The sequence below is a fragment of the Quercus lobata genome, chromosome 5 (genome assembly GCF_001633185.2).
Source record: "Quercus lobata isolate SW786 chromosome 5, ValleyOak3.0 Primary Assembly, whole genome shotgun sequence".
NCBI lineage: Eukaryota > Viridiplantae > Streptophyta > Magnoliopsida > Fagales > Fagaceae > Quercus > Quercus lobata.
The window spans coordinates 42,151,857-42,170,480 of NC_044908.1; the positions used below are offsets into that span (position 1 = coordinate 42,151,857).

Sequence of the window (18,624 nt, forward strand, 5' to 3'; positions counted from 1 at the left end):
CTAATGTGGTAAATTATTAGTGGTAGATAAATAATAAAAAATAAAAATGATGTAAATAATGTGCTTAGATGAAAACTAACTAGTACAAGCTTGTTACATTAATAATGTTAAAAATGTTGTCAATATTTTTGTGTACACAGCATTGCTCATATAGAAATGCTTCTATTCGAGTATGCCAAACAACTTTGAGATTACACTATGAGATTGGGCGCCCATCTTTTATTTTTCCTTTTCCTGTTCCGGTGGACATACACCATAATCTTTTGAAACTGTAATTGAAGAAATATAAAGTTATTTTGAACGCGTTCCTTATCTACTTTCTCCTCTCTCTCTTTTTAAAGTCATCAACACCAATTGCTTTTCTTCATATTCTTCTTTCTCTTTTTCTTTTTACCCTGTTATTAATAAAGTTTTGAATTTAATTACTTTTTAATTTAATTTAAATCGGTGCAATCATGTAATATCATCATCGGGGTCGCCGAAAATTTTGGTTTATGCTTGTACGCTATTATGGACTTATTGCTGGTGTTGCCTAAATTGACACACAATACACGCCTAGGAAGTAGGAATCAGCCGGGCAATTGTGACAACTCTGAGCTGAAGTGCCTTATTGTTGTTGGCTAGTGCTGTCTTTTCTTTTACTAACAGAATAACGACAGAAATGGATTAGGTGATTAGGGTGCATTGCATATGGAGGAAATTTCCTAGAGCTGTAGTTGAAATGGCTCAATTTTTTGTACTGTACCCTTAATCATGGGAAATTCTAATTGGTCCCATGCAAAGGACATGTATTAGCCCCTAGCTAATGCTTTACCAAATTGGTAGTCAGCTTAATTATGTATGAATTCCAGTTAGTACTATGTTAGTTCGGATTAATATAGGTCACGACAAGCTATTAGGAAACTACTTACTATCTCTCGCAATTTGTCTCATATATCTCTTTTGGGGGATTGAATATTGATACATTAAGCCTTTTTTTTTTTTTTTTTGGGGTTGAGATAGTGATACATTAAGCTGAAGCAACAACGACCATATTGCGTATACATTTTATTGACTTTCATAACCAGTAGCGATTAGCATGAAGAACTTTGCAATTGCAAACCCAGAGACAAGATTACAAATTAACAATAAAAACCATGCTTAAATAAAAACTATACTTCAGCTTTTTTTCACCAACTAAACCATATATGATTAAATAATACTATCAAACACCAATCTCATTCTTTTGCACTTAATTAATTAATAATTGTCAAGCCAAACTCATCATGGCACGAACTCATCTTGGCTCTCTTGGAACTCTTCCTCATTTTGGTACCCTTCCATGGAGTTCTTGTACTCAAAAGTGTTCTGATTGTTGTTGCTGCCATAATAACCCCTGTTGTTGTTGTTGTTATTGTTCCAATTTCTTGAATCCACTCCTCTAGAGTTCTCATAACGGTTTGGATTGTAGTTATTCTCTAAGTTAAGGTCGTAGTAGTACTTCCCATTCTCCAAAAACCTCGTGTCACTCATGCCTTGCCTCTCAGCATTATTGTAACTGTTGGCACCATTGTTGTTGTTGTTGTAGTTGTTCTGGTTGGCCAAAGTGGTGTAGCCTCCTCTCTGAGTAAGCCTTGAATCCCTCAGACCATTTTGGCTGGCATGGTAAGCATTGTTGTTGTAGTAAAATTCATTGTTTTGGTTGTTGTTGTTGTTGTTGTTGTTGGGGTTGGGGTTGTAGTTGTAGTTCTGGTTGGAGTTGAGGTACTTGTTGAGAGATTCATCATCTTCAAACACTGTTTTGAATGGGGCGTTATTGTTGGTGGTGGTGGTGGGGGTGGTGGTGTAAGGTGCAGCATTGACGTTGGTTAGTGAAGTGGTGGTGGTTGGGGTGGGGGTGGTGGTGGTAGGAGGGAACTGGCCAGACTCATGGCCATAGAGACCATAGCCATTTTGGGTCTGGGGGATGAAGACTGGCTGCTGCTCATGCTTGGTTAAAAATTCTTCTTTGTTGGGGTCAACTGTGGTGGTCTCTTTGGCATCGTTGTTAACGTTTGTGACCTTGCTGAAGAACTGGCTTTCTCTAGCATGGATTTGCACAAAGAAGGAGAGGGTTAGGATGAAGAGAAAAGAGATGAATTTTGCAGATGGAGCCATAGGTATATGGCAAGAGAGAGAGAGAGAGATATTGTTTGTGTGAACTGAGTGTATGACTAATGAGAGCTAGGGAGTGCTTCACTTGATCCAATCTTTATATAGAGAAAAACCTCCTTTACTTACCCAAAAATAAAATTCCAATAAATTTTGGATGAATATCTCTCTCCAAAGTTTCAACTCATTAGGTAAATAGACGGGGGAACAGTGATGATTGTGGTCCCCTCTATGAGTGATATGAGTGAACTTTAAAAAAGAGTTCTTTAACTTTTGATGGACCGCTTCATGTAAGGCTTTTTTTTTTTTTACTGATTCTTTTTCGACAGAACTTTATGCATCCATTATGAAACAACATAATTATGTCTTAATCTTTCACTTAGGGATCCAGTTATTTTCCTCTTAATAGTTTCATTTGCATTGCTAACCATTTATTCGGCTTCTTGATTTTTCGACTCTTTTAAGCAAACTAACATTAATTAAGCTAAAACAAAACCTTTTCCTTTAATTATCATAGCGGTCCCATCCTCCTCTCCCCGTCATCCCTCCCCAAAATAAATAAAAGTACTTAAGTAACTAATTTATTTCCCTAAAAAAAAAATATGTTAACTAATTAAGGGTTTTTTTTTTTTTTTTTGAGAGAGATAGATTGCTCTTTATGGTGTCTACTCCTGATTGCTTTTTTTTATTAGACCAAGAGACTAATTGATTTTCGTATAGGTGGAGATTGAACCCAGACTTTTATTCAGCAGTAAGAGACTTTAGTGAAAGTTGGACCTCAGATCTCTTATTCGACAATAAGAGACTTTAGATTACTAGGTTAAAAACTTTTGTAAATTATTGAAGCAAAGCAATCTCCACCTAATGAAATAGATAGAAATGTTAACACTTTACTTTATTGTTTAGATACAACTAGCCAATATCCCTCGCAATACACGGTGCATTTTGATAAATTTTATAAAAAATTAGTTATGACCTATTAATTTCATGAATACTATTATGGTTAGTCACAGACTCACAGTTAACAATGTCACCTACAAACTTGTTGGTTCTTAGGTGTTTTTCTTATATGATTTATGCTTTATATATAGATTCTATAGTGTTAATTTCTACATTTCTTATGCCACTAAAGTCTCTATCTCCACTATTTCAACACCTATAATTTTTATGTCATTCAAAATAGCTTTTCTTTAGTTTCATAATTGACATGATAGATAAAATTAAGGCACATTAACATTTTAATTGAAGAAAAGTTTGATTTTTAAGATCGTAATTATAATAGGATGAAAATTGACAAAATGATATTTTAATCAATTAGCTATAAAAACTGCTATAATTTCATGATACGATAACACACAATAATGTCATAATGTCATAATAATATCACAATTTAACCTCACTAAAAGAAGCCAAAACACCAAAAATACTACAAATCCCTACCAACTATATATATGCATCATACGAAAAATCAAAAATCTAAATTGACACACAATATGAAAAAACCAATCTAAACACATTACAATGCTACATTAGTAAAAACATATATATATATATATATATATATATATATATATATATAATCTAAACAAAATATTTAAGATGAACATAATATTTTGGAAATTAACATACCTCTCAGAAAGGGAACCAAAGATATTATGAGAGAAATTATAGTGGACAAATGAGGATTTATATTGGAAAAATATGGAGACAAATAATCATATCATATTATCTAATTTATTGAATCCGACTCTTGCAATTTTGCATTGAAGTTAGTCTTATGTTGGAAATTGAAAAGTTTTCTTAGTTCCTACCTTTCTCATGACTTTTTAGATCCATCCATATCAATCCAAAGCATTTAAAGTTATAAATATATATGAATTTTTTGAATTTTATTAATACATTGAAATAAATGCATCTACAATTACTTAATAGTTTGACATAAATTCTAAATTAGATGAGGTAAAAGTCTAAATCAAAAGAATTTCATACGATGCATCACTTGGCAGAACCCCTTGCTCTCTCGCATGAGGTCTCTGCTTTTATATATATTGATTTTTTACTGATTATTTATTTATTGAAAGTTGGTTAAAATATAATTGTAGCAAAAAAAAAAAAAAAAGGAGAGATTTTAAACATCTATACATAAACAAATAAATTAAAAAGTTGAAAAAAAAAATTGATGCCAAACCAACACTAAACCATGCTACACATATAATCATTAGAATTCATGCATGTGAAAGTATCCTCTTGGACACACTTACATCTACTATTTTACATCAATATCTACAATTGATGTAAAAATGTCCACATTTAACATATAAACAATGGAGAAGACAAAAAATTATCTTTTGGGGGGGGGGGGGGAGGAGTGGGTGATAATCAGAAGATTGATGCGTCTAATTCAAAGTCAAATAATGCCATAAAAGTGTCCAATTCAAATTCAAATACTTGCCAAACATAAATCAGCCAATATACTCCCTTGATTCTCTCCTCCATAGCACATCCCTTAACTTTAGCTGATTTTCTATAATTGTAATCTCTACAATTTAGGGAAGTTTGTCTATAATATTTTAGTATTAATACAAAACAATATACGACTTACTGGGTGTTTTTTTTTCAACCCAACATAAAATTTGTATTCTCTATTCCTTTATTGTATCAGAGTTATATGTCCAACGACCTTTAATAAAAAAACAATCTTTTCCAGCCTCTCTTTTTTCTTTACTTTAGCTAATTTCAATAGAACTCACCAATTCTTCAATTGGTGTCATGGTACCCACTCAATTTGTTTGAGTATTATTTATAAGTATTCTTACACTAAAAAGAATTTAAACATTTAAAATTTTCGGAGGGGTGAAGTTGTATTTTTTCAAGGAACTACTTGTTTTTTTTTTGGTGGCTAATTGCAAGGAACTACTTGTAAATATAATTACACTATAGGGAAAATTTCATAATGGATACATAAAGTTCTGAAAGTGGATGTAATAAAAATGGCTGTAAAAAAAATAAGTGTAAGAGTATCATTATCATTCATGCATATGCACGTATGACTATCTAATAACATCAAAATTGCCCTAATATCCCTAATGGTCACAATTTTGTTCTTAAGACCATTCGCATCAACCTGTGTAAACTTTTATGTCTATGTTAGTATAAGAACCTACTTTTTTCTATTTTACATAATCACCTCTCAAAAACACCCACATCAAATTAATCTATTATACACCCTATATTATTTAAATAATCATTTTTATTCTTTTATTATTATTATTTTCATTTACTCTCTCTCTCTCTCTCTCTCTCTCTCTCTCTCTCTCTCTCTCTCTCTCTCAAATCTTCAAATTACACTCTCTCGCCTCTTACCTAGGGTTGTCCATCAACTTGTCAGACCTGATCCGATCCAAAGACCCGTGGACGGATCTGAATGTCCAGACGTGTCGTGTGCGAGTTTGTTAGTGTTAAAAATTCAAGTTTTCAATTCGAGTTTGGGTTCCACATTTACCAACCCATAGAAACCAACCCAACATGTGAGAAATTTAAAAAGAAAAATAATGGGTTTCACCCATTCAGTTTCAGAAAGAGAAATCAACCCAAAGAACACAAAGATAAATCAAAACCCTAAGGACAGAAACCACAATCCAAACCTGTAGAAATCAAATAGCACAAATAAGTCCACAAACCCCAGATCTATGAGACTGAAACGAAGAGAGAGAAAACACTACACCGGCACCACCACCACTCCATCACCACATCCATCACAAGATCAATATGAATTTTTTTTTTTTTTAAAAAAAAAAAAATTACTTTGACCCACCATTAGATGCACAAAATCAAAGCCACATATGGCAGATCATAGGAGATTTCAAGAGAGAGGGGTTTGAGCAAGACTCAACCTAGGACGGCGAGTGCAATGATGACTACGAGTCAATGACAGTAGTAGTACGACCAACTTGATAATGGCCATGGTAAGAAGGGGGGCTAGTGTTAGGGATTTGAGAGAGAGAGAGAAAGAGACAGAGAAGGGGAATGTGAAATCTTAGGTCTGGGTTTTGATTTCTCTATGTTCTCTTTGTTGCTATGCTTCAGACCAGAAATTACTCGATGGCTCCAACCCACTCAACTGACGACCCGAGCCATCAAGTTCGACTCGAACATTCAGTAGTTTGCAAGTCCATTTTTTGTTCACCCGATCCAATCAGGTTTGGTGCAGGTTAACTTAAAACCCAATTCAACTTGACCCGTGGACAGCCTTACTCACCTCTCCATCACCTCCATTGCTTTTGTTGCTTTGTTGCTGCTGCATATGGATTTGTATATGGGTTTGATGATTCATATGGATTTTATATGGGTTTGATGAGTTTAAGATCTAGATTTAAGATGGGTTTGATGAATTTGATAATTTGTATGGCTTTGATGAATTTGCAGAGAATTTTGTTGGGATTCAAGGGGAGATTGAGAAGAAGAGAGTCAAGAAAGAGAGAGAACCCGATGGGAGAAGTGAGAGAAAAAATATTTAAAAAATAAATACAAAGTTACAATAATTGAGTATATTTACACGGTTATTATAGCAAAAATGTAAATATACTGTGTTATAGATAGACTGATGTGGGTACTTTTTGAACAAAAATGAGTAAATTTTACATTTTTTTTTTCTATTATACACCCACTTATGTAAGTACTCTAACTATGGTGTTCACTCGATTATCTCTAAAAAAATGAAAATTAATGAGAAATAAAAAGGCTCAAGCTAGAAGGCCACTTGGAGAATACAACATATTCGTATAAAGAAAAAAACCACAATAATGCCAGTGCCACATATTTTCACACAAACTTTATCGTAGCTGTTTTATGTGACAATTAATAATTAACTGTCTGTCTCTATTACATGAACCTACTATTTTTTTTTTATTACTCATAATCTGCCATGTAAAATAATTGTGATAAAATGTGTGGAATGTGGACTAGCATTATTGAGAAAACCATGGCCGTGGCCGGCTAATTATGCGTGGATTGTGGATTGTGGAGTGGGTGGGACATGCAAACAATAATGGTATTTAGTGCACGCAAGCATGTGCCCTCTGTCTTGTGTCTACTCTATTCTAGAGTGCAAAAGAACTTAGAGTAAGGCATAGGGATACAACTAATCTTTAAGAAGTCTGTTACGCCGGCCCTACGCGGCTCACATAAAAACTTATGAATACTTTTTTAGATGGGACATTAGGACCATATAGCATTACCAAAAAGCCAATTTCTTCCCATCAAAAAAAAAAAAAAATTTCTTGACGCGTGCGGCACCTGCAGAATTGATAAGTTTATGTAATGGATTCAGCAGTCTTCCAAAACTAGTGCGTGATTGATGATTGTTCAGAGAGACCATCAAGATTGAGACATTTCTGAACCTATTCACATTATGACCACCAAGGCACCAAGTTTGCTAATGGCTTAACACAGCTAAGATCAGTACAAGTTGAGGCCCAGTGATTGCAATTGCACATTTGCATCCACTAAAATTTTATAAAAAGTTTTGAGTTATATATACGGATTGCCCTTTGAGACATTTATTAATGATCTATTTTGAAAAAAAATTTATATAACTTTTTTTTTCTTATAAAAGCTTTTTAAAAATGGCTTATTAACAAATGCCATCAGAACACCTGTTAACAAAATCCTATACCAAATGAGAGAAATTTGAAATTTCTTACTTAGTAGTCAGGAGCTTTGTAGAGTCATTTATCCTTGCCAATAAATTTCAATTTATTATAAAAAATAATTTGGAAATTTTGTACTTATGGAAGAAAAATCTTAGCTCCGCCTTTGTCTTTTTAGCACAACAAAGTCTTCAAGGCTTCCAGCTAAGGCTGCAACTCAAAATCATGTGCATGTCTAAGATAAATAATATAAGCCCAATATGGTCAGCAGATTAACTCATCTAGTACGTCTTCAAGCCAAATATGGTCAACAGATTAACTAATCTAGTCTGCAACTCAGACTACTTTCACCTAATGTTAGATGCGTTTGTTTGTTTTTGGGGTAGGGTGGGTGTGGGTGGTTATTTTTTCTACCAATTCGGATGATTACATTATTCAAGTTGTAAGAAAACGAAGAAAAATAGCATGTCCACAATAATTTTCAACAAATCTTAGTATAAGAGCGCAATTTGTAACAACTCCAAGATAAAATTGGACTCGTAAGTAAAAAGGGCTCCCACAATATCATTTGTAGAGAGTGGGCTTCAAAGGTATGGCCTGGGCATAAGTGAGTGGTTTTAGTCGTAGTTTCTACGGGAAACGCTACATGGGCGGGCTTGGCCTCACTAGCCAAACCCTTTTGTGGCCAGCCTCCTCTTTATCTTTGTTTGTTTCGCCTTTTATACTGGTGTTCCATTCCTTTTTTTTGTGTCCACGTGTTGATTTCTACTTTTGGGGTGCAGGCCTGTCCAGTCGACCCATACCTAGAGTGGTTGGGAATTGCTGGAAAGGCGTATGGGCATGGGCATGGGTTTGTCAGACGCCGAATTCCGTATTACTATGTTGGCTGCTTTTTTCCTGGCCCTGCCCGCTACACTCGGCTTGTTCCTTTCTTTGGGCATTTAATGAAGTGCCGAGGAGGAGGTCGTCCTCGGCAATGGCCCTCCTCGACTTGGGCTGCGATCCTTAAGATAAACTGGGCCTAGGCCGAGGCTACACTTTCTTTGGCCCCACAATAGTCCCTCAAAAGCCTGCTGCCCGACTTTTAGTTGGGAATGAGGGTTTTGATAATGTTGGGCCTACATCACAGCCTGCTCTGATTCTGCACTCCATGAATATTTGCATTTTTCCATTTACTCGGGAGTCGTGTCAAAACGAGGGACACGCCTTTATTTTTCATTCGCGCGGAGTTTTTTGATATTTCAGTATTCGAGGTGCGCCTTCACGAGGATCTTCAGATCCTACGGCTGAGGATGAGGTTGGAAATTGAGCCCAGTCTGCTTTGTCTGTAGCGTTCCTTGGAAATTTGCACAAGTTAAATGCCACCGGTCTGCTCTGTGTATAAATAGGATATGGGGTCACTCCCCTTGCATACAAACCCTTCTGCTTCCTTCAGAAACATAATCCATCCGCCATACTCAGTCTCTATTTTTAGTGTCATTTAGCCTCAGGTTAATATGCTTGAGGCAGGGGTGGGGATGAAGGATCTTTACCCGCTTCAGAGGCACCGAATCCTCAAGGTGATATGGTACGGACAAGGATGGCACAGATTCAAGCCGGTCCTCCGCTTTGACAGGGGGAAGATGGTCTTCCTCTCTCTTTTAGTCAAAATCCGAAGCAGGTTCTGGTCATGCCAGATTTTTGGCATGTCAGAAGAAGGAATTTTCGCCATCAGCGCCGTCTGCCTTGTCGCAGGCAAATTTTTGTGGGGGCTCCCCGACTTCCGGCTCCCTGCACCTTTTCTTCAACGGTGCAGGCCCCAAGTTGGGTTCCCTGCACCTTTTCTTCAGCGGCGCTGGCCCAAAGCCAGGTGCTCTCTGCACCTTTTCTTCGAAGGTGCAGGCCCCTCTTCGGGTTCTTTTGCTGCCTGAGTTATGGGCATGTAAAAGTATTGAGGAGTGGTTCCCTTACTCAACATCTCGGCGCAGCAGCCAACCTTTCCTCTGTGCTTCTCCTTCGGCTTTATCTTTATTCTCTTGTATTTTTCTTTTTACTTACGTAGTTAGTTCTAATGTAAGCTTATTTCAGCTTTTCATTGTACACTGTACTATTCATTTGTCTTAATAAAAGATGAGTTTATTTCTTTCTAAATACTTTTCTTTTCTGCAACAACTACTTTGTGTATGAATATTAAATATAAGCTTGCCTCTAATGACACTCGGAGCAGAAAAATGCCTTAACACAGATTCCTACTAGTTCAATCTTACGGACATTATCAAGTATAACAATGGTAATCCTCAATAAATTAAACTCTTGGAACTAACCGGGATAACGGCTGAGTGCTGCGCGATGCATGCTAGACCAATGTCCGAGAACGATAAACTCTAAATAATTCATCCGAGAGGGTAGCCGAGCAGTGAGGGGCCTCAATTGTGTTTTTTGGCAGCATACTACTCTAAATTGCATCAATCCCTTTGGTACTGAGGGTCCGAGGGTAGGCTGGGCAATCCCTTCAGTGTAGGGATTAACCCAACCGTTAATGGGGGAATTCTCCTCGGATAGATCCTAAGGCCCATGTAACGTAGTTTTTCTTTTAAGTAGTTGGTTTCCCCAGAGGCTTGAGTCCGAGAACCATGCAAGGCCTTGGTTCTGTCCAAAACTTGTATTTTTTCTTCTAAGTAGTTGGTTTCCCCAGAGGCTTGAGTCCGAGGACCATGCAAGGCCTTGGTTCTGTCCAAAACTTGTAATTTTTTCTTCTAAGTAGTTGGTTTCCCCAGAGGCTTGAGTCTGAGGACCATGCAAGGCCTTGGTTCTGTCCAAAACTTGTAATTTTGCTTTTAAATAGTTGGTTTCCCCAGAGGCTTGAGTCCGAGGACCATGCAAGGCCTTGGTTCTGTCCAAAACTTGTAATTTTTTCTTCTAAGTAGTTGGTTTCCCCAGAGGCTTGAGTCCGAGGACCATGCAAGGCCTTGGTTCTGTCCAAAACTTGTAATTTTGCTTTTAAGTAGTTGGTTTCCCCAGAGGCTTGAGTCCGAGGACCATGCAAGGCTTTGGTTCTGTCCAAAACTTGTAATTTTTTCTTCTAAGTAGTTGGTTTCCCCAGAGGCTTGAGTCCGAGGACCATGCAAGGCCTTGGTTCTGTCCAAAACTTGTAATTTTTTCTTCTAAGTAGTTGGTTTCCCCCGAGGCTTGAGTCCGAGGACCATGCAAGGCCTTGGTTCTGTCCAAAACTTGTAATTTTGCTTTTAAGTAGTTGGTTTCCCCAGAGGCTTGAGTCGGAGGACCATGCAAGGCCTTAGTTCTGTCCAAAACTTGTAATTTTTTCTTCTAAGTAATTGGTTTCCCCAGAGGCTTGAGTCCGAGGACCATGCAAGGCCTTGGTTCTGTCCAAAACTTGTAATTTTTTCTTCTAAGGGTCCGTTTGGATACAGCTGAAAACTGAAAACTGAAACTGAAAACTGAAAAACACTGTAGCGAAATAATTTTTAAATGTGTGAATAGTATCGTGGGACCCATTTTTAATGAAAAAGTTGCTGAAAAGTGAAATTTGTGGGTCCGTGAACAGTACACGATGTGCTGTGATTGGTCCAAAAAAATTTGAAAAGTCAAAGTTTGCGGCTACTGTTCATTGAACAGTGCATGAACAGTAGCCGCAAACCCAAAAAAAAAAAAAAAAAAAAAAAAATGAAAAACGCAGACGCAGGATTGGGCGAAAACGCCCAATCCAAACGCACTCTAAGTAGTTGGTTTCCCCAGAGGTTTGAGTCCGAGGACCATGCAAGGCCTTGGTTCTGTCCAAAACTTGTAATTTTTTCTTCTAAGTAGTTGGTTTCCCCAGAGTTTTGAGTCCGAGGACCATGCAAGGCCTTGGTTCTGTCCAAAACTTGTAATTTTGCTTTTAAGTAGTTGGTTTCCCCAGAGGCTTGAGTCCGAGGACCATGCAAGGCCTTGGTTCTGTCCAAAACTTGTAATTTTGCTTCTATGGGGCTTTGGCTTTAGGGGAATTAAATCCTCGGCCGAGCCCCTTGACCCATCTACGTGGCTGACGCTATAAAGTGTAGCCTCTAGTCAAGAATCATAGTCCCCAACGAAGCTCTACGTTAGCACGCTGTAGCTGGCTGATAGAAAATGACAAGGGTATTGTCCCACACCATCGCCTATGCCAAGACACAAACCTCCCCACAGACGGCACCAATTGTAAGAGCGCAATTTGTAACAACTCCAAGATAAAATTGGACTCGTAAGTAAAAAGGGCTCCCACAATATCATTTGTAGAGAGTGGGCTTCAAAGGTATGGCCTGGGCATAAGTGAGTGGTTTTAGTCGTAGTTTCTACGGGAAACGCTACATGAGCGGGCTTGGCCGCACTAGCCAAACCCTTTTGTGGCCAGCCTCCTCTTTATCTTTGTTTGTTTCGCCTTTTATACTGGTGTTCCATTCCTTTTTTTTGTGTCCACGTGTTGATTTCTACTTTTGGGGTGCAGGCCTATCTAGTCGACCCATACCTAGAGTGGTTGGGAATTGCTGGAAAGGCGTATGGGCATGGGCATGGGTTTGTCAGACGCTGAATTCCGTATTACTGTGTTGGCTGCTTTTTTCCTGGCCCTGCCCGCTACACTCGGCTTGTTCCTTTCTTTGGGCATTTAATGAAGTGCCGAGGAGGAGGTCGTCCTCGGCAATGGCCCTCCTCGGCTTGGGCTGCGGTCCTTAAGATAAATTGGGCCTGGGCCGAGGCTACACTTTCTTTGGCCCCACACTTAGATAACAAGTTATTACTAGTTCTAAGATTAGCCCATTAAGTCTCCACTTAAATTACGTTTTTTACCCGTTAGTAATAGTCAATAACAGCTTGACGGTTAGAATTTGTAATGAAAATAGTATGAACATAGCATTTTCTGATAATAATTAGTATTTAAATAGTGTCATATGTGTACTTCAATATCTATTTACGTATGCAACATAAACCAGTTCTCTGTTTGTCCTACCATGAAGTCTAATAAATATATAACCAGCAGTTCGCTAGAACTTTAAGTGCACTTAATAATTTACTCATCAATGCTATATATAAGTTACGATAATTGCTGCTGAGTAGCAGATGGATTCTTCTTTAATAACCTCATATGTTAGATGGGTGAATTTGATGACTACATTTTAATTATTTTGATGTCCTCTTATCCAACTACTAGGGCGTCAACTTAGTTATGCAAATTTATGATCTATAAATTTTTAGTTGTACAATCTGAATCTATTTAATTCTGCTTTTTTAGCAAGAAATGAAAAGGAGGATATAGCTGTGTTGCTGAATTTTCCAAGTTGTTTGCTAACAAAGCTTGCAATTGCAGATAGCTCAATTGACCCTGGCTAGTTAAGCACTCCCAAGTGGACTAAATCAACAAAATGGTATTAAGTTCCACCACCAAAGTAAATTAGTAGTACTTCAAATGGTATAGAATCAACTATAATTATCATCAGGTGGAATTAAAGTTTAGAAAGAACCTCTTTTTGAAGAGTTTGAGTCATTTGATTAAGTATAGTTTGCTCAACTATAAGTGTCCATTCTCAAGACTCTGGCAAGAGATCAATTTCCCTTCAAGAACCAAGTTAATTAAAAACTGCTTGTGTAGCTGTTTGGCATTAATGATCCAAAATTAAATGAGTTTCCTAACCGATTGAACACTATGATAAGTAATAAAAGGAAAAAAAGTTATTTAAAAACAGGGTAAATAAGAGGACAATAATTGGATGTTAAATAAGTAGTGAACATTTTTTCCCGTGATGAATATAAATATGAATATGAATATACCCAATGATAAGTTCATATTTCTTCATTCTCTTTTTTGATGCCTAATGTGCTGTGTGGAAGGTGAAAGCTATTAAATTGATTAATTAGTGTCATACAAGAAAAAGAAATTTTAAAAAAATGGAATTTAAAAAAAAAAATTTGAATGATTATTATCTCATAAAAGGTAGGTTTCACTTTAAAGTGCAATTGTGCAAAAGAAGTTTCCAAGCCTGGTGAATATGCCAACTGTCCCCCCACCTAAAACCTATCTAATGCCTGCACCTAAAACAGGAAAAATAAACAGAAAGCTAGAGGGAGAAAGAAGATAAATACAATCATCAACTTTAAATTTCTATCCTCTCAAAAAAAAAAAAAAAAAAAACACTTTAAATTTCTAAAGCAAAAATGCCTATAATTTGACTAGTCCAAAGCAGTAGAACCTTAGGAAAAGCAGCCCAATTAGTCTCAAATCTATGTAAGATGTATTTTGAATTTCCATATTACTTGCAGCACTTCCTCCCCAAAACAAATATGGTATAGTTATGCTCTGATTTCATCATTATACAAGTAGGATTTGGACTAGTGGGCGACCAAATTTCTAGGTGGAAAACATAAATCATGAAGGCATGTTAACTAGGGCTACCTTAAGATTATCTCTTTTTTCTTCTTTTTCTTTTTTGGGTACATACAAAAGGGAGTCCAAATACACTATCATATTGTCTCTACGTCAAAACATTTACCCTACCTATCAAAAAAAAAGAAAAAAAAATGCTCTCGACTCTACAATACCAACAACAATTCATGAAGTAGCTAGTAGGTAGATTGACAAGAGAATCCAAGGTGGGTTCAGTTATTTCGATTGGTAAAAAAATTTATTGTCCATTATCATGAAACAAATTCTATAAATTTTAAATCCTATTGTATATTAAAATAAAAAATTACAAAATGAAGGATACATAATATAGGATTTGAACTTTGAACCCTTATAATATAAATAAATAATATAATAATAATGCTACAGTGTCAACGTGTCAACTAATTTTTTGTCCTTTTCTTTGTACTACCTGGGATGTGAATTTGTAGCGTGATTAGCGGAGGGGAGTTTTCAGTCTATCGGTGTATGTTTTGTGCAAAGTAAAAGGAAAAGAGGGAAAAACCTAATAAAGTAAAAATTATAATTAAAAAAAAAAGAAAAAAAGAAAAGAGAAAAGGATCCGAAGTCTTTTGTTGTTTGACTCCATAAAACCTAGGGCTAGCTTCTCAATATTTTCTTTTCTTTTCTTATTGTGATTCCTTTTCAAATTTAATAGGTGATTATACTCACCTACCAACCAATCATACCGCATGCCATGTAATGATAAATAAGTACAAATATTTTATTTGGCGAATTATTGGAATTTCTTTTGTTTTTGGAATTTCAAGTTTTTCTCAAAATATAACTAAGGAAATTAGGGAGTGTTTACCAAAAAAAAAAAAAAATTAGACTCAATTGAGCGAAAGCAAAATTAGAGGTCTAGAAATGAATTTTGGTGAAATTTAGAGAGTAAATTTTGCATTTTTGTTAACAAAAGTTTTTTTTATTTAGAATAAGGTCACAAGTTGTATTCTAGTTAAGCGCTTTAAAAAAATAAAAAAATTTGGACTAATTCAATCTTGAGGATGCTAAAGTGATAAATATACAAATATTTAGTAAAAAGAATTTGGGAGGAGGAGAAGGAGCTCGTTTTGGCCATGGCCCCCTTTTTAGCATGGCTTTGTTCTTATTTTTTAATACTATTTTTTTAACAATTATTCAATCAATAAAATTCAGACTTTCATCTCTCTATTTTCTAGTAGATTCCAAACCCTTTCTCTTATGGATTTAAGGATTTTCGTGGGTTCAAAGAGTAGTAACAATTTAGTTTATATTCAATTAAAGAGAGCATGTGTGTGTTTTCTTCAAACCTCCATAACATAAATATGAGAGAGAGAGAGAGAGAGAGAGAGAGAGAGAGAGAGAGAAATGTAGAGTCAAGCCAAAGAGAGAGAGAAAGACAGCAGCGGTGTGCCAAAACTTAGAGAGATTAGGAAAGAAGGAGGAGAGTGACAGTTGACTAGGTTTCTTTTTTCAATTTGAAGTTGAGGCTGGCGCTATTTACGCTTATATTTATATATTGACCATGTGTATTGATGTAATTAGGGAACTTAAGGAATCACATTGAAGATATTGTATCTAAGTTTTACCCTAAAACAAATCAAAGGCAGAAAGAAGTTTCATAACCAAAGCAAGAGGAAAAATCACCATAAAATAAAGGCAAAATTATTTATTTAGTTCTTAAATTTTGATTGGCAATGCACTGAAATTTTGAAAAGCTTTTTACTTTTTTAAATTATTGAAAACTTTACACTTTTTGTCACTCCATCAATTTTCATAAACTAGATGACTCTATTTTTACTAAGAGACTTATAGCTTAGTGGTATAGTCTGCTCTCATTATTAGAACTAGCTTTTGTATTCCCCCTATACAAGGTGTGCAATAACAAAAACAGAATTTAGTATTCTTTTAAATCCCGAAAATAATCTATGATTGATTATGTACTAAATTCACAGCAGTTTCCCTTAATGTACAAATCAAATTGTTATGAAACTTAGTTTTGAAACAAAAAGAGTAAGAATAAATACAACTATTCTATAAACTTTTTTTTGGTTCAAAGGATAATATATTAAGCTAGCAACCCAAAGTATTAGCACTGCCACGGCAATACCTTAAGTACACATAATTAGAAGCATCCTAGGCAAGTAAGGATAAAACATAAATAGGAGGGTTATCAAAAACAACAAAACCATCCTCCATCTTTGCTTCACAACTAATCCTTACCAATCATTTGGCACCATTCAAAAAGTAATGAAGAAGAATTAAAAAACCAAAAACATGCCTACTTTTGATCTAAATATCATCCCAACAAATTTTTTTTTTTTAAAAGAAGAAGAAGAAGAAGAAGAAGAAGAAGAAGAAGGAAACAATCGCGTGTACATCCAAATATAACAGAGTATCTTGCTTGAAGATTCTTAAGTCTCTTATTTCTTAGTTTGCTCTTAATTTTCTACGAATTAACAAAAGTTTTTTTTTACCATAGAATTTTAGCTACATAAAAGTTAAAACACAAACGTAGAAAACAATTTTTTAAAATTCATATTGTTAAAAAGATTTTTTTTATTTAAAATAAAAACAAGTTTTAAGATAGTTAAAATTTATTATTTATTTTATTTTAAAGTTTATTTGGACTATATTAATCTTTTGGAAGCTAAAGTAATAATATATAAAAATAAATAAATAAATATTTTTAAAAGGATTTGGGAGGAGGAAAGGGGGTCTGTTTTGGTCAGGAGACCATGGACCCCTGTGTTGGGTGCATAAAGCATGTGGTCCAGCCCACAAAGTAAAAGCCCACATATGGGCTTGTATTATTAATTTATTATTCATGTGCTACTGAGAGTGTGCGTCGGTTGGGTAATATATAAAGACAATATATATTAAGCTTTTGGGTGTGCCGCATATTGAAGAATAGAGAAAAAAGATTGCCGCACAAAGAGCAAAGGTGAGAGTAGCAACAAGGTGCCGCACAAGAGAAAAATAAAAAATAAAAAATAAAAAGGGAGCAGCCAAGAGGGAGCTGCCTAGAGAAAGAAGACAGCCAAGAAAGAGAGTTATGCGTGGAGAAGAAAATAAAAAGGAGAGAGAAAAGTGTTGCGCCTTTGAGAAAGATAATTAGTATGTGTGCGTGAGCAAAGAAAAACAAGAGAGTTTTTTTTTTTTAACCGTGAGACATACATAAGAATTATTGTAATTGATTTGATAATAATGAAATTATTCGGAGTTTGTCTCATGGTTTTTTCCCTTCAAAGAGAAAGTGTTTTCCGCGTAAATTTTGTGTTCTTGTGTGTGATTTTTATTTTGAATTGCTAATATTGTTGATAATATTATTTGAGACCCAACAAGTGGTATCAGAGCTAAGGTTAGAGTGGAAGTGATGGTCGGAGAAGAAGGTAAGGTTTCAGGAATTGAGAAGTTTGATGGAACAGACTTCGGGATATTGGAGGATGCAGATTGAAGATTATCTCTATGGGAAGAAATTGCATCTGCCTCTTTTGGGGATGAAACATGAAACTATGAAGGATGAAGACTAGAACCTTCTTAATAGACAGGTATTGGGAGTTATTCGATTAACTCTGTCAAGATCAGTTGCACACAATATGGATTTGATGAAGGCTTTGTCTAGCATGTATGAAAAGCCGTCGACTAATAACAAGGTGTATCTGATGAAGAAGTTATATAATCTGAAGAAGGCAGAGGGCACTCCAGTAGCGCAGCATCTAAATGAGTTCAATACAATCACAAATGAATTATCCACGGTGGAAATTGAATTTGATGATGAGGTTCGTGCATTGATTCTTTTGGCTTCTTTACCAAATAGTTGGGAAGCCATGAGAATGGCAGTGAGTAATTCTGCAGGGAAAAACAAACTCAAATATGATGATATTTGAGATTTGATTTTAAGTGAAGAGGTTCGCAGGAGAGATGCGAATATAGACAATGCACAAAATCAAGCTTTTGTCACTGAAAACAAGAGCAGAGGTAGAAGCAGAGGACCTACTGATCGAAAATTCAATGGTAGGTCACAATTAAGAGATAGATATCAACTCAAGAAAACTAGAGAATGCTTCCATTGTGGGAAAAATGGTCACTTAAGAAGAGATTGTTGGCATTGGAATAAGGAACAAAATAAAGGAAAATATGAAAAGAATAATAGTGAGAAAAATACTACAATTGCTGTGATTGCTGAGGATATTGTGGTGCTCTCTATTGAAGAGCAAAAGTGTAAGCATGTTTCTAATAATGATGATGAGTGGATTGTTGATTCTGCATCCTCCCACCATGTTATCCCTATGAAGGGGTTGTTTACCACGTACAAAACAGGAGATTTTGGTACAGTGAAGATGGGTAATTCTAGTTACTCAAAAATTGTGGGAATTGGTGATGTGTGCATTGAAACCAATGTTGGTAGCACTAAGATGTTGAAGGATATGCGACATGTTCCAGATTTAA

At 35.8% G+C, this 18,624-nt stretch overlaps 1 protein-coding gene across 1 annotated transcript; it reads right to left on the reverse strand.

Annotated features, from left to right (window-relative positions):
• Positions 1-1,009: 1,009 nt before the first annotated feature.
• Positions 1,010-2,215, reverse strand: LOC115992789 (protein E6-like). Its single transcript, XM_031117034.1, has one exon. It carries the CDS (start codon positions 2,134-2,136, stop codon positions 1,264-1,266), a length of 873 nt encoding a protein of 290 aa, XP_030972894.1. The 5' UTR covers positions 2,137-2,215; the 3' UTR covers positions 1,010-1,263.
• Between the last annotated feature and the right edge of the window lie 16,409 nt (positions 2,216-18,624).

Excerpts from the sequence above, each read along its gene's own strand:
- LOC115992789 (XM_031117034.1), bottom strand. The coding sequence starts at position 2,136 with ATGGCTCCATCTGCAAAATTCATCTCTTTTCTCTTCATCCTAACCCTC.